This window comes from Phacochoerus africanus, chromosome 11, assembly GCF_016906955.1.
Source record: "Phacochoerus africanus isolate WHEZ1 chromosome 11, ROS_Pafr_v1, whole genome shotgun sequence".
Taxonomy (NCBI): domain Eukaryota; kingdom Metazoa; phylum Chordata; class Mammalia; order Artiodactyla; family Suidae; genus Phacochoerus; species Phacochoerus africanus.
Window position 1 is genome coordinate 117,663,255 of NC_062554.1, and position 25,023 is coordinate 117,688,277.

Below are 25,023 nucleotides of genomic sequence, written 5' to 3' on the forward strand. Positions count from 1 at the left end.
TGGGTATTTTATTCTTTTTCATGCAGTTGTAAATGGGATTGTTTACTTAATTTCTCTTTCTGATAGTTTATTATTCGGGCATAGCAGCACAACAGATTTTTGTGTATCCTGCACCTTTACTGAATTCATGTGTTAGTTCTAACAATTTTTTTGTATGGGATCTTTAGGGCTTTCTATATTTAAAATCATGCCATCTGCAAATAGGGACAATTTTGCTTCTTCCTCTCCAATTTAGATCCTTTGATGTCTTTTTCTTTCCTGATTACTCTGGCTAGAACTTCCAATACAAAATTGAATAAAATTTGTGAGTGAGTGCATTCTTGTCTTGTTCCTTATGTTAGAGAAAAAGTTTTCAACTTTTCACCATTGCATACAATGTTAGTGTGGGCTTGTCATATTCTATTACATTGCAATACATTCCCTTTACTCATTTTGTTGAGAGTTTTTTGTTTGTTTGTTTGTTTGTTTTGTCTGCTTCTGTGGCATATGGAGATTCCCAGGCTAGGAGTCTAATCAGAGCTGTAGCCACCAGCCTACGCCAGAGCCACAGCAATGCGGGATCTGAGCTGCATCTGCAACCTACACCACAGCTCACGGCAATGCCAGATCCTTAACCCACTGAGCAATGCCAGGGATCGAACCTGCGACCTCATGGATTCACTAACCACAGCACCGTGATGGGAACTCCAAGAGTTTTTATCATAAAAGGCAATTGAATTTTTTCAGATGCTTTTTTAGCACCTATCAAGGAGATCATATGAATTTTGTCTTTCATTTTGTCAGTGTGGTGTATTACATTGACTGATTTGTGAATGTTAAAACCATGCTCACATCCCTTGAATGAATCTCACATGATCATGGTGTATGATCCTTTTAATATATTGTTGAATTCAGTTTGCTAATATTTTCATGAAGATTTGTACATGTGTGTTCATCAGGAATATTGGCCAGTAATTTTCTTTTCTTGTGGTATCCTTGTCTTGTGGTATTTTTTTGTGTTTTGATATCAGGTTAATGCTGGCCTCATGTAATGAGTTAGAAGCCTTCTCTTCTATTTTTTGGAAGATTTTTAGAAGGATTGGGGATTAATTTTTCTTTGAGTGTTTGATAGAATTAGTAGTGAAGCTGTCTGGCTTTGGACTTTTGTTTGAGGATTTTTGATTACTGATTCAGTCTCCTTACTAGGAATTGGTCTGTTCAGATTTTCTATTTCTATTTTCTGTGTCTTCATGATTCGGAGTTGGAAAGTTCTATGTTTCTACTGTATGTACCCATTTTTTTTTTTAGGTTGTCTAATTTGTTGGTATATAACATGCAGTAAACTCTTATAATCATTTATATTTCTGTGTAATTGGTTATAACATCTCTTTCATTTCTGACTTCATTTATTTGAGTCTTCTCTCTCTTTTTTTCTTGGTGAATCTAGCTCAAGGTTTGTCAATTTTGTTGTTCTTTTCAGAGAACTAGCTCTCGATTTCATTGATCTTTTCTATTGTCTTTTTAGTTTCTATTTCATTATATCTGTTCTGATCTTTGATATTTCCTCCTTTTTGCTAAATTTTGGTTTTCTTTGTTCTTTTTTTCCCTAGTTCCTTTAGGTGTAAAGTTAGATTGTTTATTTGAGATTTTGTTGTTGTTGTTGTTGTGGTTTCTTCAGGTAGGCATTTATTGCTAGGAATTTCCCTCTTGGAGCTGCTTTATCTGTATCTGATATATTTTGATATAGCATATTTCCATTTTTGTTTGTCTCAAGATATTTTTAATTTCTCTTTTAAATCTTCATTTACCCATTGGTATGCAGTAGCATGTTATTTAGTTTCCACATATTTTTAAAATTTCCATATTTCTTCTTGTAATTGATTTATAGTTTTATACCATTATGTCCAAAAAAGATGCTTGATATCATTTCAACCTTCTTAAATTTTTTAAGACTTGTTTTATAGTGTAACATATGATCTATCTTGGAAAACGTCCCATGTGCCCTTGAGAAAAATGTGTATTCTATTGCTTTTGGATGAAGTGTTTTCTGTATATATCTGTATTAAGTCGCTAGCATCCTAATGTGTCATTTAAAGCCAATTTTTCCTTATTGATTTTCTGTCTAAATGTGAGTGGGGTATTAAAGTACCCTACTATAATTGTATTGCTATCTATTTCTCCCTTTAGGTATGTTATTACTTGCTTTTGTACACTTTGGTGCTCCTATATTGCTTGTATAAATATTTACAAATGTTATATCTTCTTATTGGATTGACCCTTTGTCATTATGTAACACCTTTCTTTGTATCTTGTTGCAATCTTTATTTTAAAGTCTATTTTCTTTAATATAAGTATAGCCACCCCAGCTTTTAGTTTCCATTTGCATGGAATATATTTTTCCATCCCTTTACTTTCAGCATGTGTGTGTCATGACATCTAAAGTGACTCTTTTGTAGGCGGCATATGGATGGGTCTTTTAAAAAAATATAAATAGCCATTTAGCTACTCTATGTATTTTTATTAGAGAATTGAGTTTATTTACATATAAAATAATTATTGATATGTAGTTATTGGCTGTTCTTGTAGCCTCTTTTGCTCTCTTCTTTTGTGGTTTGATGACTTTCTTTAGTGTTATTCTTATGTAACTTTTCATTATCTTTTGTGTATTTACTATAGGTTTTTGCTTTGTAGTTACTGTAAGGCTTATATATATCTAAAAGAGTCTATTCTAAGTTGATAACACTGAAAGTTTCATCCCATTGTAAAGCTTGACATTATTACTCTCCCCCTCAGTATTTTATATTTTTGATGTCACATTTTACATTTTTATCTTGTTTTCCCTTAACTAATTATTCTTATCAGATATTTTTACTACTTTTGTCTTTTAACCTTCATACTAGCTGTGTAAGTGATTAATCCACTACCTTTTCTATATATTTATCTTCCTAGTGAGATTTATCCTTTCTTATCTGTTTATTAGTTAGTGCCATTTCTTCTAAGCTTAAAGAAGTCCTTTTAACCTTTCCTGTAAGACTGGTTTAGTGGTGATGAATTTCTTTAGTTTTTGCTTGTCTGGAAAACTTGTTATTTCCTGTTCACTTCTTAATATTAACTTTGCTATTAATATTAACTTTGGACATTACTCATATACACAATAAGATCTAAGCAGCTTTGGTCTAGAGTTGGCCTTTAGAAGGCCTGTGTGCTTTCAGTCTGGTCCAGGCAGGCACTACCAATTAAAGGTAGAAGGTGGTGGTCCTTTTCATTTAATGCCCTATGTCCCCTCTGCCCTTCATCAGTAGCAATAATAACTCAAAGAGTAGCTAACATTTATTGACACTTTGTGTCAGGAACCTTGCTAACTACTTTCCATGGTTTTTGTGTATGGGACACTTCTTCTGAGGTGGTACACGCCTTTGGATTCTTATCCCCCATCTTGCCATTTTGTGTTTCCCTGCTTTCTCAGGAAATCTCAAAGAAAGCCCTCTCCTCTCCTGCCAGTCTGCCTCGTTGACTTTTGCCTTATTCCTGGGTGGCTTACAGAAAGCTTCAGAAATTCTCATCTTGGTTTCTGTCATCTTTGTGCATGATAAGAACATGACTAAAATGAAGAGTGGACTATAAAAGGGGGTTTAAAATTTTTCTGGGAATATGCTAGTGAAATAGTCTCAGGAGGTTTTTTACCACTCTGTACTATAATTTGTAAAAACTTGGACTCATAGTTAAGAAACTGAGCCTAATCCTGTCTTGAAGGAAAGTCATCTAGAACAGCTGAAAAACACCTCCCTGGCCTTCTTTTTTTTTCACTTTCTACCACTTTCCTGCTGACAACAGCCCTGCTCTCTGCCAGCCTGCATGGCCTTTGATGGATGGCCTATATCCCCCTCCCTCTTGGCCCTTTTTGTTCCCCTCATGCTCTCACTGGAGGCTGGGGTGTTTGGTAAGTAGTTCTGCAGAAGACAGCAGATAGATGTGTGGAGAAGCCATAGGCATAACATCCTAAGAACCTTGTCTTGTATCAGGTTGATTTATGATCATGACCTACCCTGGCCCTGTTTTTTGCTCTTTTTCCTCCTAAAAACACACTTGCACCACACAGCATGTTTTTTCAGTTACCAGAGCTGATAACACGAAACATGACTCCTCTCTTTGTTGAACCTCACCTTCCTGGAAGCCAACACATCTTCCTGGAGAAGCAGAACTCTCACTCTTGACCTCAGCCCTCCCAAAAATACAGAGAACTCTGCTATGGGGCTTTCCTGGAAGCAAGGTTCCACAGCCATCTCTGTGCCAAGAATAGCATTTTTGCCTGGATCTTATCTTTACCTTCTTCTACCTTGGCCTATAGTTAAATGATCTTCTCTGTGAGACTCTGTCCTGGGTAGATATTCCCTCCAGGATAGAGCTTTGCTTAAGAAAAGCTCTCCATAGGTTTTACCATGTGTGATGTAATCCAAGTGGTGGGACCCAAAAGGAAGCAGCTTATTATGTGATGGCTGAGGAAAGCACATCTAATACGGGAAAGTCTGAAAACATAATTTCACAGTGGATTGAATGCTTTGTCCTTCTTGTGTCATTCTTCCACATCAGATGCAATGGTAGAGCCATTGGGCATCCCTCTTCCTTGCCTGAGACTAATGGGGCATTTTCTTTCTTTGGGTCAGGTTTCTCATGACTCAGTTTGACTTGCAGAAAAGAGCAGGTGCAACGTAGGAACTAAAATTTGTTTCTCCCTTGACCCAGTGGGTAATTCACATATGTCTAAGATAGGCTCTTATCCTCAAGGAACATTCAATTTACTTGGGCAAATAAAGGAAGTAGCAGCAGTACCATGAGGGTCAGCAAGCTGCAAGAGGAAACTGCTTTGGCTAGGGTGATTAAGCAAAGCTTCACAGAGAAGGTGAAACTTAGGCTAATTTTTGGAGGACATACTTGTAGATGGGAGACACTTCAGACAAAGGGAGTTCTATAGCATTATTTATGGGGCTGAGACTGTATTTGGAATGTTGGTGTCAGGAGAGTGACATGCTGACTGCAGAGCATGATTTTAACTGGGGAAGGGTGTGAGAATGAAGTCCCAGGGCATCTACCTTTCTCAGCATTGGGCCTATGTAGCCTCTCAGACGGGGTGACTTTTTGGCTTTTCCGTTTATTTCAACACTCTGAAATCAAAATTCTCATAATGTTCTTGAAACACGGATACTCTTCTGCTTTGAGGAAGAAAAGAATATGTCTTACTCTTTTGTCCCATTTGTCATGACCGTAAAACGAGACTGCCAAGGACAGCTTGATCCCTGACAGTTCTCAGAAGATTCTTTTTTCTTTCACTTCATACTCGTAGGTAGATACTTTCCTCCTCAATAGGATGCCAAGAGCACTGTTGAAGCATAACTCCTATCTTGTTTTGTGTTCAGGGGACCCCCATTCTGTCAAAGCCAACTGACAGCAGATTGCAGCAGGGGAGTAGGGAGATTTCTGGTGGAGAAGGAGGTGAGCAGTCATAGCAGTCTGATTGGATTGATTGAGAAGTGGGAGCATTTCCTACCTGGGACATTTCACTTTCCTTCTCTGTCACACTCGCTTCTAATACAGAGTCCTCCTCTACCAGTTACGTGCTTAGTGTGAAAACCAAGAAAAAGGAGGAAATGGAGATGCAAGCCCCTCGCTTGAAGGAGAGTCTTCAGCTGAGTGTTCACATTAGCTTCCCTCCCATCTTCTCCAGCCTTTAGTCACTGTCCTGGCTTTGGGATACAAAGCTCTGCCTTTGCCTCAGTTCCTCTAGAGTTGATTGCCAAGTATCAAGTGTCACAGAAAACCCTGGAGGGCCATGTAGACATTACTACATGCCAGTAAGTCAGCCTGTTAATTTAGGCATTGACCAGCATGGAGGTATTAACTGCTATATGAGCCAGTCTGTTCTCTCCTCCAAAGTATTTCCAGGTGTGAATGTCAGCCTGTACATTTTTTTTCGAGAGTCAGATCTCAGTCACTTTCAAGAAGTGGTCTGAAAACTTGTGAGTGCCATACTCATCATCTTTTTTCTCTTCTTGCTCCAAAAAGAACAATACAGCGCCTATTTTTTTTTTTTTTAATATTTGAAATGTTTCAGTGCAATGGAAAGAACATGGACTTTTTGGTCAAAGAGACTTAGTTTTGATCCCTGTCTCTGGTTCTTCCTATATGTAAGACTGAAAACCTTGCTTAACTTCTATAATCCTCAATTTTTTGTTCTCTAAGTGAGAATAGTAAAATTCAGTTCATACATTTGTTAGTAGGGTTTAAACGGACTGGCAAATGCCCAGTGTCTGGAGCATAGTAGATCTTTAATAAAAGATAGTTTAAGTTCCTTTATTTCTTCTTGATATGAGCAGATCTCCTGAGTGCAAAGAACCCCGAATGGAAAGAAGCAGGATTACTCCTCTGCAGGGGCCGCATTTAAAAATTCCACATTAAATTGTTATTTCTAACTCTCTAGCCTGGATATTCACTACTATTAGAGTTTTTCTTCACCCAGGGAGAAGAATTGATTCTATTAATTCCAAATTTTGGAAATTAATGATAGTAAATAACTGGATGCAAATGACTTTTCCTGAAGACCCACATGAATATACAGCTCTGTTATATATTCAGAGTATATATAACATGGAGTTTTGAAGTTGAGAGCAGGATTAAAGTAAAAGATATGCTCCGCCAATTTACTTCCCTTTCTCTCAGCACAGTGATTAAACATAAGATAAAGCATTGGATCAATTTTAAATTTAATAAACATTGATACATAATGGCATCTAGTTCCAAGCAAGAGCTTAAAGAAACATTCTTCTAAAAATTTTTTTTGAGGTGTAATCAACATAACGTTAATTTCAAGTATATAGCATAATGATTCAATATTTGTATATACTGCAAAATGATCATCATAATGTCTAGTTATCTGTCATCATACAAAGTTACAATATATATATATATATGTGTGTGTGTGTGTGTATATATATATATATATATATATATATATATATATATGTATTTTGTCTTTTTGCCATTTCTTGGGCCGCTCCCGCAGCATATGGAGGTTCCCAGGCTAGGGGTCTAATTGGAGCTGTAGCCGCTGGCCTACGCCAGAGCCACAGCAATGCAGGATTCGAGCCATGTCTGTGACCTACACCACAGCTCATGGCAACACCGGATCCTTAACCCACTGAGCAAGGCCAGGGATCGAACCCACGACCTCATGGTTCCTAGTTGGATTCGCTAACCACTGAGCCATGACGGGAATTCCCATAATGTATTTTTTGTAATGAGAACTTTTAAGATTTACTCTTGGCAACTTTCAAGTATGAACTACAATATTATTATTATTATTATTATTTGTCTTTTGTCTTTTTAGGGCCGCACCTGAGGCAATGGAGGTTCCCGGGCTAGGGTCAAATCGGAGTTGTAGCTGCCAGCCTACACCACAGCCACAGCAACGTGGGATCCGAGCTGCGTCTGGACCTACATCACAGCTCACGGCAGTGCTGGATCCTTAACCCACCGAGCAAGGCCAGGGATGGCACAGGAGTCCTCATGGATACTGGTTGGGTTCATTAACCACTGAGCCATGATGGGAACTCCTGAACTGCAATATTATTGACTATGGTCACCATGCTGTACGTTACATATCTGAGACTTACTTATTTTATAACGGGAAGTTTGTACCTCTTGAACCCCTTCACCCATCACACTTCCCTTCCCACACCTACCTTTCTGCTGACTACCATCCTGTTCTCTTTGTCTGTGAGTTTTTTAGAGTCCATACGTAAATGAAACAATACAGTATTTATTTTTCTCTTTTTAAAATTTATTTAAAAAAATTTTTCTCCTTGAAATATAGTTGGTTTTAAAATGTTGTGTTAGTTTCTTGTGTACAACAAAATGATTCCTATGTATATACTTTTTCACATTCTTTTCCATTATGGTTTGTTATAAGATCAACTTATTTTAGTTAGCGTAAAAACCTCAAGATCCATCCATGGTTTTATAAATGGCAAGATTTCATTCCTTTTTATGGATGGTGAGTAGTATTCTATTGAATGTATCTACTACATCTTTTTATCCACTCATCCATTGATGGACACTGAGGTTGTTTGCCTATCTCTGCTATAGTAAATAATGCTGCAGTGAACATAAAGGCACACATATCTTTTCCAATTACTGTTTTCATTTTCTTCAGATAAATACCCAGAAGTAGAATTGCTAGATCATACAGTAGTTCTATTTTTAATTATTGGAGGAAATTCCATACTGTTTTCCATAGTGGCTCTACCAATTTACACTCCCACCTGCAATGCACGAGGCTTCCCTTTTCTCTATGTCCTCACCAACACTTGTATTTTATTGTATTTTTGATAATATCCATTCTGACCAGTGGTAGGTGATATCTCGTTGTTTAGATTTGCATTTCCCTGAGGATTAATGATGTAGAACATCTTTTAAAGTAACTGTTGGCCATCTGGAAATCATCATTGGAAATATGTGTATTCAGCTCTTCTGCCCTTTTTTTTAAAATCAGATTTTTTTGTTTATTTTTGTTTGTTTTTGCTATTGAATTGTTCAAGTTATTTATATATTCTGGATATTGACCCCTTATCAGGTATAAGATTTGCAAATATTTTCATCATTTGGTAGGTTGACCTTTCATTTTGCTGTACAGAAATATTTTGTTTGATATAGTTGTACTTGTTTGTTTTTGCTTTTATTGTCTTTGCTTTTGAAGTCAGATCCAAAAAAATCATTGCCAAGATTGGTGTTGAGGAGCTTACATTCTATTTTTCTCTTAGGAGTTTTATGGTTCTGAATCTTATATTCAAGGCTTTAATCCATTTTGAATTTTTTTCCTTTTTTTTTAGAGCCATACCTGTGGCATATGGAAGTTTCCAGGCTAGGGGTTGTATAAACGCTGCAGCTGCTGGCCTATGCCACAGCCCCAGCAATGCCAGATCTGAGCCGCATCTGCCACATACACCACAGCTTGTGGCAATGCCAGGTCCTTAACCCACTGAGTGAGGTTAGGGATTTAATCCACATCCCTGTGGATGCCATGTTGGGTTCTTAACCTGCTGAGTCACAGCAGAAACTCCCATTTGCGTGTGTGTGTGTGTGGGGGGGGTATATGTGTATGAATAATATAGTTGTTTAGTCTCATTCTTTTCCAAGTGGCTATTCAGTTTTCCCAACAGCATTTTTTGAAGGGATAGTCCTTTTCACATTGTGTTCTTGGCTCCTTGCTGTAAGTTTATTTTTGGGTTCTTTATTCTGTACCACTGATCTGTGTGTCTGTTTTTATGCCAATACTATGCTCTTTTGATTATGAAAGCTTTGTAGTATAGTTTAAAATCAGGGCTCCAGTTTTGTTTTTTTCTCAAAATTTCTTTGACTATTCAGGTCTATGGTGATTCCATAAAAATTTTAGAACTATTTGTTCTATTTCCGTGAAAAATGCCACTCTAATATTGATAAGGATTGCATTGAATCTGTGCATTTGGCTGATGTGCACATTTTAACAGTATTAATTCTTCCAGCCTATGAGCATGAGATATCTTTCCATTTATATGTGTCATTTTTGATTTCTTTCATCAATGTATTATAATTTTCAGTTTACCTCATTGACTAAATTTATTCCAAGTATTTTATTTTTCTTGGTGCAATTATAAATTATTGTCTTAATTTCTTTCTCTGATAGTTTGTTGTTAGTGTGTATAAACACAAAATATTTTTGTATATTCATACCGTATCCTACAACTTTACTGAATTTATTAGTTCTAACAATTTTTTGATTTAGGATCCTCATGATTTTTTATTTATAAAATCATGTCACTCACAAACAGTGACAGTTTTACTTCTTCCTTTCCAATTTGTATGCCTTTTATTTCTTTTTTTTTTTTTTTTTTGCCTAATCGCTCTCGCTAAGACTTCTAATACTATGTCAAATAAACATACAGGACCATTCTTGTCTTGTTTCTCAAATTAGAGGAAAAGATGTTAGCTTTTTACCCTTGAGTATGACTATCTATGGACTTGTCATATATGATCTTTATCATGTTGAGATATATTCCCTCTCTACCAACTTGGTTGGATGTTTTTATCATAAACGGAGGTTAAATTTTGTCAAATGCTTTTTCTGCATCTTTTGAGATGATCATATGATTTTCATCCTCTATTTTGTTAATGTGGTATATCATGTTGATTGATTTGCAGTTGTTGAACCATTATTGCATCTCTAGAGTAAATCCCAGTTGGTCATTGTGTATGATTTTTTTTAAATGTTCTGTTAAATTTAAATGTCTTTTTAAATATTTGCTAATATGTTTTGAGAAATTTTGCATCTATATATATCAGGTATATTAGCCTAATTTTCTTTTTTGTGGTGTTTTTGTCTGGTTTTGGTATCAGGGAAATCTTGGCCTTATTAAATAAGTTTGGCAGCAGTCTCTCCTTTTCAATTTTTGGGAAGAGTTTGAGAAACTAGCTATTAAATCGTTTTTGAATGTGTGGTAGAATTCACCAGTGAAGCTGTCTTGTCCTAGGCTTTTGTTTGTTGGGAGGTTTTTGATTATGGAGTCAGTATCCTTACTAGCAATTGGTCTCTTCAAATTTTCTATTTCTTCATGAAATTTCTTCTGTTTGGATGATCATATATTTCTGGGAGTTTATCCATTTTTTCTAGGCTGTCCAATTTGTTGGTAGATAATTGTTCATAGTAGTCTCTTTATATTTCTGTGATACCAGTTGTAACTTCTCATTTTTCATTTTTTTTTTAGGGTTACACTCATGGCATAAGGAAGTTCCTGGCTAGGAGTTGAATCGGAGCTGTAGCTGCTGGCCTACAGCACAGCCACAGCAACGCCAGATCCAAGCTGTATCTGTGACCTACACTGCACTTTACGGCAATGCTGGATCCTTAACCCACAAGGATCAAACCCTTGTCTTCGTGGATACTAGCTGGGTTCATTACTGCTGAGCCACAATGGGAACTCCTCATTTTTCATTTCTAATTTTAATTGAGTCCTCTTTTTCCCTTGTTGAGTGTGGATAAATGTTTGTCATATTTAACTTTTTAAAGAATTGGCTCTTAGTTTCATTGATGTTTTCTATTCTTTTTAGTCTCTGTTTCATTTACTTCCACTCTGATCTTTGTTATTTTCTTCTTTCTGTAAACCTTGTGTTTCTTTTATCCTTTTAAAAAATTCCTTTAGGTGCAGTGTTAGGTTGTTCATTTCAGATTTTTCCTGTTTCTTGAGGTAGGCATTTATTGCAATAAATACTGCTTTGCTTCATGTTTTAGATTTTGGTGTGTTGTACATTTCCATTTTCATTTGTCTAAAGGTAATTTTTTAAATTTCCCCTTTGATATATTTACCTATTCAATAGCATCTTGTTCAATCTCCACATGTTTTTTTGTTTGTTTGTTTTTTTCTTCTTGTAATTGATTTCTAGCTTCATATCATTTTGATCAGAAAAGATGTTTGGTATGATTTCAGTATTTTTAAATTTATTGAAACTTATTTTGTGGCCTAACATATGATTCATTCTGAAGAATGTTTCATGCACAATTAAGAAGAATGTATATTCTGCTGCTTTTGAACAGAATGTTCTATATGTAACTATTAAACCATCTGCTCTAATGTGTCATTTAAGGCTAATGTTTTTTTTATTGATTTTCTGTTGTGGTGATCTATCCATTGATGTAAATGGGGTACTGAAGTCTTCTGCTTATTATTGTATTGCTATCTATTTCTTGTTTTAGGCTTGTTATTATTTGCTTTATATATTTAAGTGTTCCTCCTATGTTAAGTGCATAAATATTTGCAAATATTATATCCTCTTGTTGGAATAATTTCTTTAGTATTATGTAATTCCTTTGTCTTTTATTACAGTATTTGTTTGTCTTTTATTACAGTGTTAGTTTTAAAATCTATTTTGATCGATAAAAGTATTTCTACCCCAGCTTTCCTTTGGTTTCCATTTGCACAGAACATATTTTTAATTCTTTCACTTTTAGGCTACATGTGTCCTTACATCTGAAATGAGTACTTTTTTAGGCAGCGTGTAGATGAGCCTTCTTATTTTATCCATTCAACCACTCTGTGAAAGAATAAGTCTTAAAGTTTTAAGACATGACCCAAATGTTTGGCTTCAGTATCACCATCAAGTTACCTCACTTGATCTGATTTTTCTAACCCAGGGGTTCTCATAGTTCAGTTTAGTGTTGAGTGATTTCATGAATTATGTTGATGATCTGGTCCTTCTCTTCCTACCAAGAATGTGGTTTTGATGAATAAGCAACAGTTATAACGTTTTTGCTTCTATCACATGTACATCCAAAGTTAAAAAATATCAATGTTGCACAAGCTCAGAGTTTATATTGTGTTGGCTTAGACTGTGTTGGCTTTGTCAGCCTTCTATGTAGTCTCCTCTGCTAGACTGAGAAGAAAGAGAAATCTTCTAAGTGTGGAGATTTGGTAATTTTTCTTTTGTATCAAAGTCCTTCTTGATTCTACTTGATGGAGTGAAGGAAGCAGGGCTGGAGTAACTCCTGAGGGCATGTGAATGAGCTGTGCGTGTCTTTCTGTGATCCCAGTTTGTGGTTGAAGGATAGAAAGAGCAGATCTGGTATGGACAGATTTTATTTTACAGGCACAGTTGGTCACTGGGTGCTCTGGTAATTTTAAGGCTCAAAATGCAGAGTGGGAGCAACATTTACCTTCCCCTTCTTTTAAAAAGACTTACTATTTTATGATAATTTTAAATATACAATAAAATTGAAAGAAAGATATAGGGATTTCCCATATGTCCCTTGCCCATTCATATGCATAGCCTCCCCCTTTATCAACATTAATCACCAGAATGATCTTTTTTTTTCCTCAAGGATGAATCTACATTGGAACATCATAATCACCCAAAGAACGTAGTTTACTTTACGGTTTAATCTTGGTGCTGTACATTCTATGGATTTGGATAAAAATAAAAGGACACATATCCATAATTATAATATCTTACAGATTTTTTTCCCCTGCCCTAGAGATCCTCTGTGCTCTACCTATTCATGTCTCTACCCTCACCCCAGCAGTCACTGATCTCTTAATTGTCTTCATAGTTTTGCCCTTTCCAGAAGTTGGAATCATACAATATTTAGCTTTTTTGTATTGGCTCCTTTCCCTTAGTAATATGCATTTATATTTCTTTCGTGTCTGTTATGGCTTGGTAGCTCATTTATTTTCAGAACTGAATAATATTCTGTTGTCTGGGTGGACCACAGTTAATGTATACATTCAAGTACTGAAGGTTGTCTTGGTTGCTTGTAAGACTTGGCAATTATGAATAAAGCTGCTACAGATATCAATGTGCAGGTTTTTGTTTGGGCAGAGTTTCAATTTTTTTTTTTTTGCAAATGCCAAAGAGCATAATTGCTGAATCCTATGGTAAGAGTATTAAACATACTCTTAAGAAACTGCCAAACAGTTTTCCAAAGTGGCTGTATCATTTTGCATTCCCACAAGGAAGGTATCAGAGTTCCTGTTGCTCCACATCTTCAAAAGTATTCGATGTTGCCAGTGTTCTGGGTTTTGACCATTCTAAAGCTGTGTAGTGGTGTCTCATGGTTTTACTTTGGATTTCCCTGATGACGTATGATGTAGAGCATTTTTTCATATGCCTTTTTGCTATGTGTATATTTTATTTGGTAAAGTATCTCCTATGGTTTTGGACTCATTTTTAAACTTTCTTTTTTATTGTTGAGTTTTAATGGTTCTTTGTGTATTTTGAATAGCAATCTTTTGTTAGATGTGTCTTTTGCAAGTGTTTTCTTCCTGTGTAGTGGCATTATCTTCTAGTTCTTTTGATGTTGATTTAGAATAAAATTAGTTTTTAATCTGGATGAAGTTCAGCTTATAAATTATATCTTTCATGGATCATGTCTTGGTGTTGTATCTAAAAAGGCATCACCATGCTGAAGGTCATGTATGGTTTTTTTTTCCCTACTATGAGTTTTGTAGTTTTGCATTTTACATTGAGGTCTCCATTTTGAGTTAATTTTGGTGAAGACACAGGTCTGTGTCTAGATTCATTTTTTTTTTCTTTGTATGGAGCTATCTAGCTCTTCCAGCACCATTTTTTGTTTGTTTATTCATTTGTTTTTGAAGAGACTTCTTTGCTCCATTGCACTGCTTTTGCTCTTGGTCAAAGATAAATTGACTATATTTATGGGCTCTCTACTTTGTTCCGTTGATCTATTTGTCTTCTCTTTCCCCAATACCATGATGTCTTTTTTTTTTTTGGTCTTTTTGCCATTTCCTTGGGCCACTCCCATGGCATATGGAGGTTCCCAGGCTAGAGGTCGAATCGGAGCTGTAGCCACCGGCCTACGCCAGAGCCACAGCAACGGGGGATCCGAGCCTCATCTATGACCTACACCACAGCTCATGGCAACACTGGATCCTTAACCCACTGAGCAAGGCCAGGGATTGAACCCGAAACCTCATGGTTCCTAGTCGGATTTGTTAACCACTGAGCCACGACAGGAACTCCAATACCACAATGTCTTGATTACTGTAGTTTTATAATAAGTCCCTAAGTCACACTTACCTCCTTTTAATGAAAAAAATCTTATCACCAGCAAAGCAGCCACATCTGCTTTAATAGTCAGAGAGTGATGGAGACACATGGTAGCTTGCATCCACTTTCCTTTTGAGACTTTCTATTGGTAGAACTGGCTCTGACTAGCTTACCAAAGCCAGTTATACACATCTCCTCCCAACTCCATGTTTAGTGACATCAGTAGATTAAAATTGGCCATGGTGGGAATATTCATGCCACAGAAATTAGCAAATGCTACAAATCAAGGTTTGTTTCCTTCAGAGAACCAGTTGCTAAACATTTATCAGCATAACATTGATTTTATATCTAATTTGATAGTTGGTCGTCAAACTTTTTCTAGTCATCATAGGCAATGTTTATTAATCACTCTGTGTGAGTTAGGCATTGTACTAAGATCTTTCACATATATTGCTTATTTAATTCTCAAAACAATGTCATGAGGTAGACCTGTGATTGCAGCTTGTGGTTGGAGGATGCTGAAAAGAAGACCACTGCTGGACAGATTTTTATTTTACATGTACAATTCTCAAATGAGTAAACTGAGATGAGATACGTTTTCTGAAGTCACATAGCATGTTAAGTGGTAAACTGGAGACTGAAGCTTCTGGTTGATTCCTGCTTGTAACCACCATGCACTATGGTCTTTCTCAGCAGAGAAAACTGTTTTGGGGTTAGAATCATGATACCTTGGTTCTAGTGTATTCTCTGCACTAGTGTGACATCTGACCTCTCAGAACCTCATTGTCCCCATCTATATTATAAGGGTGGTTATGATAAAAACCCTGTCTACCTCACAAGATGGCTCTATCATTTAAATGATAGTTATAAAGGATTTCTTTGGAATGCTCAAGTGCTATATAAATAGGGGATATCATTACGTGATAAGAAGTGAAGGAAAACATATTCACTGAAAGAACACCGTATCAAAGTTTAGAAGATCAAGCTAAAGTATTTGGTATAAATGAAGGGTCTATGAAATTTTACAGTGAATGTTTCTGGGTAAACCAACAGGATCTTTGATCTGGGAATGCCTGAACTTACCTTTTGGAATTATTATTTTTTTTTTTCCCATTTCTAGGGCTGCTTCTGCAGCATATGGAGGTTCCCAGGCTAGGGGTCTAATTGGAGCTGTAGCACCAGACTATGCCACAGCCACAGCAATGTGAGATCCAAGCCATGTCTGCGACCTACACCACAGCCCACAGCAACGCCGGATCCTTAACCTGCTGAACAAGACCAGGGATTGAACCTGAAACCTCATGGTTCCTAGTCGGATTCAATAACCACTGAGCCACGATGGGAACTCCCCCCTTTTGGAATTCTTTAGCCTTGGGTCTTCCTAACCTTCCCAGACAGCCTGACTGGTAATCAGGGTAACCCTAGTTTCATGGGAACATTTGATTGGAATTAAGTTGTTAACAAGATAGGCCAGTGCTGGAAAGCTGATATTCAGTAATTGTAGGGAGAATTTCTGCTGTATTACATCCATGTTTTAACAAAGGGGTCTTTTTGTTGTTTACATAATTACTTACACTTCCTACCAATATCTCATTGTAGTTATTTATTTAATATTTATCTTCCTCACCGTACTGAACCCCCTATGATATCAAATAACCATTTGAGCACTATAAAAATTCCAAGCACCAAGTATTGAAAGTAGCAGCTAGTATTTCTTCATAAATATCTATCGACCAAATGCATGGGTGAACTAACTACATGGAATTCTTGTGGTCGTCATGTCTTTCTTGTGCCACGGTTGTCCATCTGCAAGCTTTGGAAATTTTCGTAATTACAGTTGGACCTAGTGGCCAAGACAAGGTCAACCTTGAGGTGCTGCAACCTAGAATTCATCTGTGTGTTCATAGGATATTAGAGGCATTTGGCAGCAGTAGGAAGACCTTCAGGCATTCTCTGACATAGAGAGTCCAAGCTGCTTGCTGTGTTATACAAGACCTACCTGGACATGTTTTACCTCTGGTGCCCTCCATCCTGCTATCTTCACGGTGTGGAATGATTCTGTAATTCTTTTGCCCAGATAATTATTGTACATTCTTCAAGAGTAGATTTGGGTCTCAGTCCCCTCAGGAAATCCTCTCTGAACTATGGGTATTTCTTAATCTTAGTTCTGATGTTATATTAAAATTATCTGCTATATTTCTCAATCTCCCATAAAACTGTAGCTACTCCAGGGCAAAGATTACATTTACTTCCAAAGCTGAAAAGAGTGTGTATGTCTGGCAAGAATGAAATATCCAGTAAATGTGTGAGGAACCAAAATGATTAATTCCAAGTGGAATTTCTTTTTCCAGGAAGGGTAAGACAGTGAGATGAAATGCATATACCCTTTGAAGATTAGTAGGGTGACAGCCCTTCAAGTGGCCAAGGATGATCCTCTTCCCACCAGCTAGGGGTGAAATAGAGAGCTTCTAGGTTATGGGTTCAGTGTTGGGGCTAAATCTGTGTTGATCTGATCACAGGCTGCAATTTCAGCCTAACTGCAGACTGGTCTATTCTGTCTCAAAGGAGAAGAGAATGGGATAATTCATTCATATCCTCCAGACTGAAGGAATGGATTTTTACCAGTACAAACTATAAGACTATAGAAGATGCAGGGGATAGAAACATTTATTTTGTCTATCCTTGGAAATTTAAAAAATCCTCGCAAGGGCACACTCATGATCTTATGAAAGAGGTTGGGGCTGCTGGCAGTGATTCCTAGAGAGATGTAAGCATTCTATGATTCAGTGCTACAGGTTCCTCTCTTGGAATAATAGGGCTTTTATTGGGAGCAAGGGAAGTTTATTTCCATTTCAGTAGTCTGAAATATGAGTTGTATTACAGATAATAAAAAGCTCCAATTAATTATCAGTCCTAGACAGTCAATTAGCCATATTCCCTAACAGCATCCTATCTGTGCACTTATTCGTAACAGGCTCCTATTTCTTTTAACCATCTCTTGTTCCATTAGTTTTCTGAACTAATGAGCAACTATGTACTATGGGTGCATAGAGACCTCAGAAAAACTCAAAGTGCTTAACCTGATGTGATTCTTTAAATGAAGCGTTTAAAACAATATCGGTTGAGATCTCCACTCCATGTTTAATTTAACTTATTGATAACATCTTTCTCATTCTTTTTCACTGGTTGGAAAAACTAGGACTCTCAGCTTCTGTCTCCTGCATTTCCATCCTCTGAGCAAGGGGTAAGAAGCTTAATTTATTTTGTAAATATAGAATATCAGATGCTCTTGGAGTTCCCACTGCGGCTAAGTGGTAACAAACCTGACTAGTATCCATGAGGACAAGGTTCAATCCCTGGCCTTGCTCAGTGGGTTAAGGAACTGGCATGGCTGTGAGGTGTAGTGCAGGTCACAAACATGGCTTGGATCCCATGTTGGTGTGGCTGTGGCATAGGCCAGGAGCTGTGGCTCTGGTTCGATCCCTAGCCTGGAAACATCATGTGCCACAGGTATGGCCCTAAAAAGACAAAAAAAAAAAAAAATTCATGAGCTTTCAACATGGTTTCATGAGAGTCTGCATTTGTGAAAGTTCCACCTGTGATTCCAATCCATAGATAGTGTTGATGACATTGATGTCTTAGTTTGGGCTACTGTAACAAATATATCATAGACTGGGTGGCTTAAACAAAGAAATTTATTTCTTGCTGTTCTAGAGGCTGGGAAATCCAGGACAAAGGCCCCAGCAGATCTGGCTTCTGGCGAGGACCCTCTTTTTCGTTGGGAGATGGCTCACTGTCTTCTTGTATTCTCATACGGTGGAGAGCAGAGAGAGAAGCTAACTCTCTTCTGCACTAATCCCACTATGAGGGCTCCACTCTCATGACCTAATCATCCCCTAAAGGCCCTATCTCCAAATGTCATCACAGTAGGGAGTAGGTTTTCTACAAGTTAATTTTGGGAGGACGCAATTGTTTGGTCCATGGTAATTGGCTTAGAAAATTCTATTTTTAAGTATGCTTTTTTTTTCTGGAACGAGTGCAGGACAGTGCTTTAGCAACTATTTACTCTTTTCCTGTAGATTAAGTATGAACAATGGTAATGCAGCAAATAAAACGCAGTTATTTAGGTACCTAATGAGGTTTCACATAATGATGCTTATACATCTTACTAAATTAGAGAGTAAAGAATCTTTACTTTGCTGATCATTCAAAAAGTAATACTTCTGTGTACTTGTTACAACTCCCAACTAAAATTGACTATTTTAATGCTTTAGGCCAATAGCTCCTTTCTAATATAACTACTAACCTTAGATTAATCAGAACTAGCTGAGTATGATAAGAAAATTCCATTGTCTGTATAAATGTCTCAAGAAGTTAAAAATAACATTTTAGACACATTATCTATAATTTTATAGCTTCCTGTGAGATAAATAAGTGGAAGCAATTCTTTTGTTGATACTAGAATGGAAGTTCTAAGGACAGTAAGTGAAAGTGTTCAAAATTGCAATAACAAGCCAATTATCTAGTAATTTATATGTCAAGCCTAATAATTTATACCCCAACTCATATACACCTGTGTATATGCAACAAATACAAAATAGCGTCTTCCTTGATTATTCCTCCTAAAAACCAGCAGATATATACTGTTTGAGAGGTTAATAACGCCATGGTCTGATGTTAAATATTGGGCATCTTTGTTCATAGGTTAGCAGATGGACACAATTCAGACTAAATGTACTTGTGAAAATAAATGCACAAGGAGAAACTATGAAGCAGGGAACTTACTATTGATCTCACTAGGTATGTCTGCTCTTTTGAAAATCCACCCAGTACAAGAGTCTGTAAAGTAGTAATTCTTCCAACAAGCAAACAAACAAAAAAATCCCCAAACAAAACTAGCACATCACCAGTGCTTTATATCTCATCATCTCCAGTGCTTGGAGGTCTGTTAGAATTAGTAAATTAAGAAGGAGTTGCTTTTGTTAAAAAGAATGTTTGATTTTTAAATCACCAATTATTGATTTATGCTAGAGACAGAAGATATTCTATCATTTATGAAAATGTAGCTACTTTTAAGACACTTGCCCACAATTAGAATGGGAGAACTTATGGCTTTAGAATCCAGACTCTCCATAGAGAAGTACTGTTTGGGTGGATTACGTAGGAGCTCAGGGGAATAAGTAAAATTCTTAGCGGGGGGAGGCTGGGGAAGAACACCTGTTGGTGTTAGCCTCAGGTGTTTGCTCTAAAGGCCTGCCTACCTTTCTTTTATTAATTCATTAGTTAAAGCAGTATTTATTAAGCCGTTCCAAAGTGGAATGTGCTGTCCCTATGTAGATTACAAAGGAAATCTTCTCTTGAGACTGCCTGTGCTAGAAGAGGTGCCAGGAGGAGATGGTGGGTTTGTAGCTGGCGACGGGTTGCTGGGAGCCTCCAAACTGCCATCAGGATTCCTCTTTCATCTGTGGTCCTGTTATAACTGATTATTCCTTCCTGCTCCTGACATATTAGTGATCTAGTTATCTACAGGTGTTCCTTCCTTTCTTAATGGGACCTAGTAGTCCTGGGCCTGCCTTGAGCAAGGTGGCAAAATTGTAAGTGGTAAGGAGCTTCATTTATCTGGGAAAGTTTCACCTCTGTACTGTGGTGGGTGTTTTGATTGTAGAACAATTTTTCTTAAAACTTGACTACTATTTTAGTCTAGGACCATGGGGAATTGCTTACTCTGGGGAACAACTGTTCGCTATGGATGGGTGTCCATGCCCTTAGGCACTAGAGGGACTAGTGGGCTGGGAGTCATGTCTGGAATGTTAGAGTCCTCACCTTATTTTCCCCATGAGAATCATCATTTCAGGAGTCAATAGAGAAAAATGATCTTTTGAGGGGGTAGGAGATTACTGTCTTTTAAAAGAACCATGAAGGGAGGTAGAAAGGGAGGGAAGGCATGGACACAGAATCAGCCAGAGGAACGTTTGTGACAAAGTGGTGAGGATGGCTGTCATTTCCATTAGACATCCCCTTCCAGCTTCCATTTTGGTTCTTTAAAAACACCAGAAAGGATTGAATTGGATGGAACCTCAAATTGTATTCCTCTAGCAGAAAGGTGTTGCCACAATAACCTGATAGGGGTTACTAGCCAGCCATCACAGGTGGGGAAATCTGTATCCCTCATTTTTTCCCATTAAAAACCTACATTCTTGCTATTTATATGGGTTTTCTTTTCCCTCTCTCCATTCCCTTTATTCTGGTATTTCTCCCCTCGACTCGTCCTTCTTTCCCAGGTGTGTTTGATAATTGCTCCCACACAATCAGTGACAAGGGCTGGGCCCTGGGGATCCGCTCAGGGAAGGACGTGGGAAGGCGAGATGCCCGCTTCTTCTTCTCTCTTCGCACCGACCGCGTGAAGAAAGCCACAGTTGTGATGGGCCACAGTCGCTACCAACCAGGCAAGTGGACACACGTGGCAGTCACTTACGACGGACAGCGCATGGCCTTGTATGTGGATGGCACTCGGGTGGCTAGTAGTCCAGACCAGTCTGGTCCCCTCAACAGCCCCTTCATGGCATCTTGTCGCTCTTTGCTCCTGGGGGGGGATAATTCTGAGGACGGGCACTGTTTCCGTGGACACCTGGGCACACTGGTCTTCTGGTCGACGGCCCGCCCACAAAGCCATCTGCAGCACAGACCTCAGCAGCCAAGTGAGGTGGAGGATTTGACCACCCTGCTTTTAACAGCCAGTTTTGAGCCCCTGGAAGAACAGTGGGCCCTCTTTGGAGATGGGAAGTACCCACGGCTTGAGGTTCTCCAGGGCTTTGAGCCAGAGCCTGAGATTCTGTCACCTTTGCAGCCTCCACTCTGTGGGCAAACGGCTTGTGACAATGTGGAACTGATCTCCCAGTACAACGGGCACTGGCCCCTCCGGGGAGAGAAGGTGATACGCTACCAGGTGGTGAACATCTGTGATGATGAGGGCCTGAACCCCACGGTGAGTGAGGAGCAGATCCGTCGGCAGCATGAGGTGCTCAATGAAGCCTTCAGCCGCTACAACATCAGCTGGCAGCTTAGCGTCCACCAGGTCCACAACTCCACCCTGCGCCACCGCGTTGTGCTTGTGAACTGTGAGCCCAGCAAGATTGGCAATGACCACTGTGACCCTGAGTGCGAGCACCCACTCACTGGCTACGATGGGGGCGACTGCCGCCTGCAGGGCCGCTGCTACTCCTGGAACCGCAGGGATGGGCTCTGTCACACGGAGTGTAACAACATGCTGAACGACTTTGATGATGGCGACTGCTGTGACCCCGAGGCGGCGGACGTGCGTAAGACCTGCTTCGACCCTGACTCACCCGGAAGGTAAGGGACTGGCGCTTGGGGTGTCCTGCTTGTAGCGTGCTGTTCTAACATTGTTTCAGCCTTCTGGCTTCTGGAGAAAAAAGAGTATTCACCCCCACCCCCACCCCCACCCCCAAGTAAAACATGCATGTCCTTCACCAGATATTATTGATCTTTCGCGAAGTGCTAAATGTTGTGTTGGGTAATCAGGGACACAGAGATGACTAAGACGAGAGACAGCCCTCACAAAACTCATTTTCTGTGGAGCAGACAACTGTATATGTGGTGTGAGGTGCGCATGTACCAGGTGCTTGAGACACAGGAAAGGGAGGAAGCTTCCTTTATGGGAGGAAGCCAAGGCATCTTCATAGAGAGCAAACAAGGTATATATTGACAGAAACCAGTCAGCACCAACTATACATGAGCAGTCTTCTTATAGTCTTAAGTTTCCAGCAAAGTAACACAAATTCATGACGCACCCCCGTGTGTGCTTAGTCCCTGATGCAGTTTGAGCAGAATAGTAGCTTTATGAAGATAAGAGATTCTGCATCTGACCATAGGTCTCCTTTAGGCGGCTGGATCACAGGCTTTGCTGCAACCTGACCCCTGCCCACCTCTCCAGCTTCCTTCCTGCTCTCTCCCCACCCATACTGCCCAGCCTCACTGACTATTCTGTTTCACTGAACAAATCAAGCATGTTCCTGCCCAAGGGCTTTGCACTAGCTGTTTCATCTTCCTGGAATTCTCTTTTCCTAGATCTTCTTTTGGTGGGTTTTCTCTTGTAATTCCAAAATCTACTTAAATGTCACCTCCTGGAGAGGATTTTCATGATCTCCCAGTTGAAATTGGCTAATCAGTCTCTATCAACAAATTACAACACCTGCCAACTTTGGATGTTTTTCTTATGCATTTGTTTGTCTTTCCTTGATGTGGAATATCAGCTCTCTGTGACCAGGGCCTGTGCGACATTCCCAGTGACTGGAAAGGCAGCTGAGACATAGTTGTTTATTTCATGTTTATTTTAATAAATAAATGGATCTGATGTGTCATCTGTTGTGGGACAGAAACCAATAAGAGGATTTCCATTTGATGGTGGATGCAGGTGGTTGGGGAGTCTTAGAGGGAGGTAAAAAAGAAGAGAGATGGGTGGTAAACTTGTTAACTTGTGTATGTGAGCAAGTGTTCCCCATTTATCACAGGTACCTTTATAAAAATTGTAAAAAGGCTTACACCTGAGCTAGAGTGTAGTATGGGTGGGAGGTAGGAGGACTGGAGCTCAGCTCCCACACAGTATCCAGGAATGGCTGCCTTTGTGGGTTTTGGCCATGATTTGTGTGTTAACTTATGGTCTTCTTGTGTGGGCAGTCCTCCTGGTACCCCCGTGTGTGAGCAGTTAGCACCCATTAATAGGTTGGCCTATAACTCAGACATGTGATGTCCAGGGTTGAGTGTAAGATTTGGATTCAGGGAACAGAGTTGAATTCCAGAGTCTTTGCTACTTAACCAGCTATGTAAATTTTGCAAGTCACTTTTGGAAACCCAGATGTCTTGTCTGTCAAACGAGGGTGATTGCAGTTAATACTTTGCATTACCTCTATCCTTGGGTTATTTTGTGAATCACATGAAATAAGGTGCAGAAAAGTGCTTGGTAATGCTAGAGTTTTCAAAGTACAAAAATAGCTCTAAACTAACATTAGTTACTGTTATCATTATTAGAACTGACAGATGGGAAGCCTTTGTTTACATAATAATACCGAGGGAACTGATCATATTACCAGAAATATTTGCCTAAGAAAGATCCTGTTTGGGTTTGGTTTTTAGATTTTGATAACCTTAAGCAGAAGCTAAACCTCACTAATGACAGTCTTTGCCAACTCTTAGGATCTCCAGAGAGCTCTCCAGGGAAATCTGGCTTGTTCTCATTTGTCTGCTAGCACATTACAACAGACCACTGCTTTGACTGAGAGAGCTGTCTTTCAGGATGCCCAAGCATCATTCTCCTTACAGTGGCCCCTCATCTCTTTAAATCCTTATTGCCATAGCCCTTATCCCTGTGTTTATAACTTAGTACCCTTACTGCCTCAGAGTTGCCATGGTAACCGATCCCTTTCTATCTGTAGACCCAGATACATTTCAAACTTTCTCTCCCTCACATTGCAAAACTTGCTTTGTGGAATGAAAGGACCTATTTCTACTTTTTTTGGTGGTTAACAATGTTTAAGTAAAAAAATAAATGCTCCTACTTAAAATATCAAATTGTGCCAAAAGACAAATATAGCAAATTCTACCAAAAGGAAGAATGGCAATCCTCTAACTCCTCCCCATCCTTTTCCCCTCTCCAGCCTTGCTCCCATATTTATCTGTTTTACTTGCCTTTTCTGGTAATAACCTGCCTGTGTCCAAATGTTATATTTATATTACTTGATTCATCAATTGTAAACATTATGCATTGACTTGCTGGTATTATAACGATGAGCCTTTTTTTTTTTTTTTGGTCTTTTTGCCTTTTCTAGGGCCGCTCCTGCAGTGTATGGAGGTTCCCAGTCTATGGGCCTAATTGGAGCTGTAGCCGCCAACCTATGCCAGGGCCACAGCAACACAGGATCTGAGCCACATCTGCAACCTACATCACAGCTCATGGCAACGCTAGATCCTTAACCCACTGCGCAAGGCCAGGGATCGAACCTGCAACCTCATGGTTCCTAGTCAGGTTTGTTAACCACTGAGCCATGATGGGAACTCCTAAAGATGAGTCTTTAATGCTTACATTGCCTCCTTCTCCTCTCCATCTTTGCACTATAGTTATTTTACTATTTTCAGTGTAATCGGTTATGTTTACAACATTGTGACTATAAAATATTTTTCTTTTGGTGGCGGGACAAAGTTTTATCCCATTATTCTGTTTCCTTTCTGGCCTGGCCCTCCACCCCAGTACATATACACCCTGTCCCTGACATTTCTATTTCTTCCTTCCTTCTCTTCTATTTTCTTCCTTCCTTCCTTTTTGATATCTTCAATCATTTTCAAATGGTTTGTCTTATCCGCTAATGCATAGAATTTCTTTTTCTTTTTCATGCTTCTCTCTATCTTCCCCTTCTGGTTCATTCCATTTTCCTCTCCTTTTCC

General features: G+C 38.7%; 1 protein-coding gene across 2 annotated transcripts in view; it reads left to right on the forward strand.

Annotated features, from left to right (window-relative positions):
* Positions 1 to 25,023, forward strand: part of PAPPA2 (pappalysin 2) — a 273,676-nt gene that overhangs the window by 19,944 nt on the left and 228,709 nt on the right. For both annotated transcript variants that reach the window (XM_047753714.1, XM_047753715.1), the window contains one exon: positions 20,847 to 21,918. In XM_047753714.1, the coding sequence (XP_047609670.1) occupies positions 20,847 to 21,918 (1,072 nt within the window). The remainder of the gene's footprint in view (positions 1 to 20,846; positions 21,919 to 25,023) is intronic.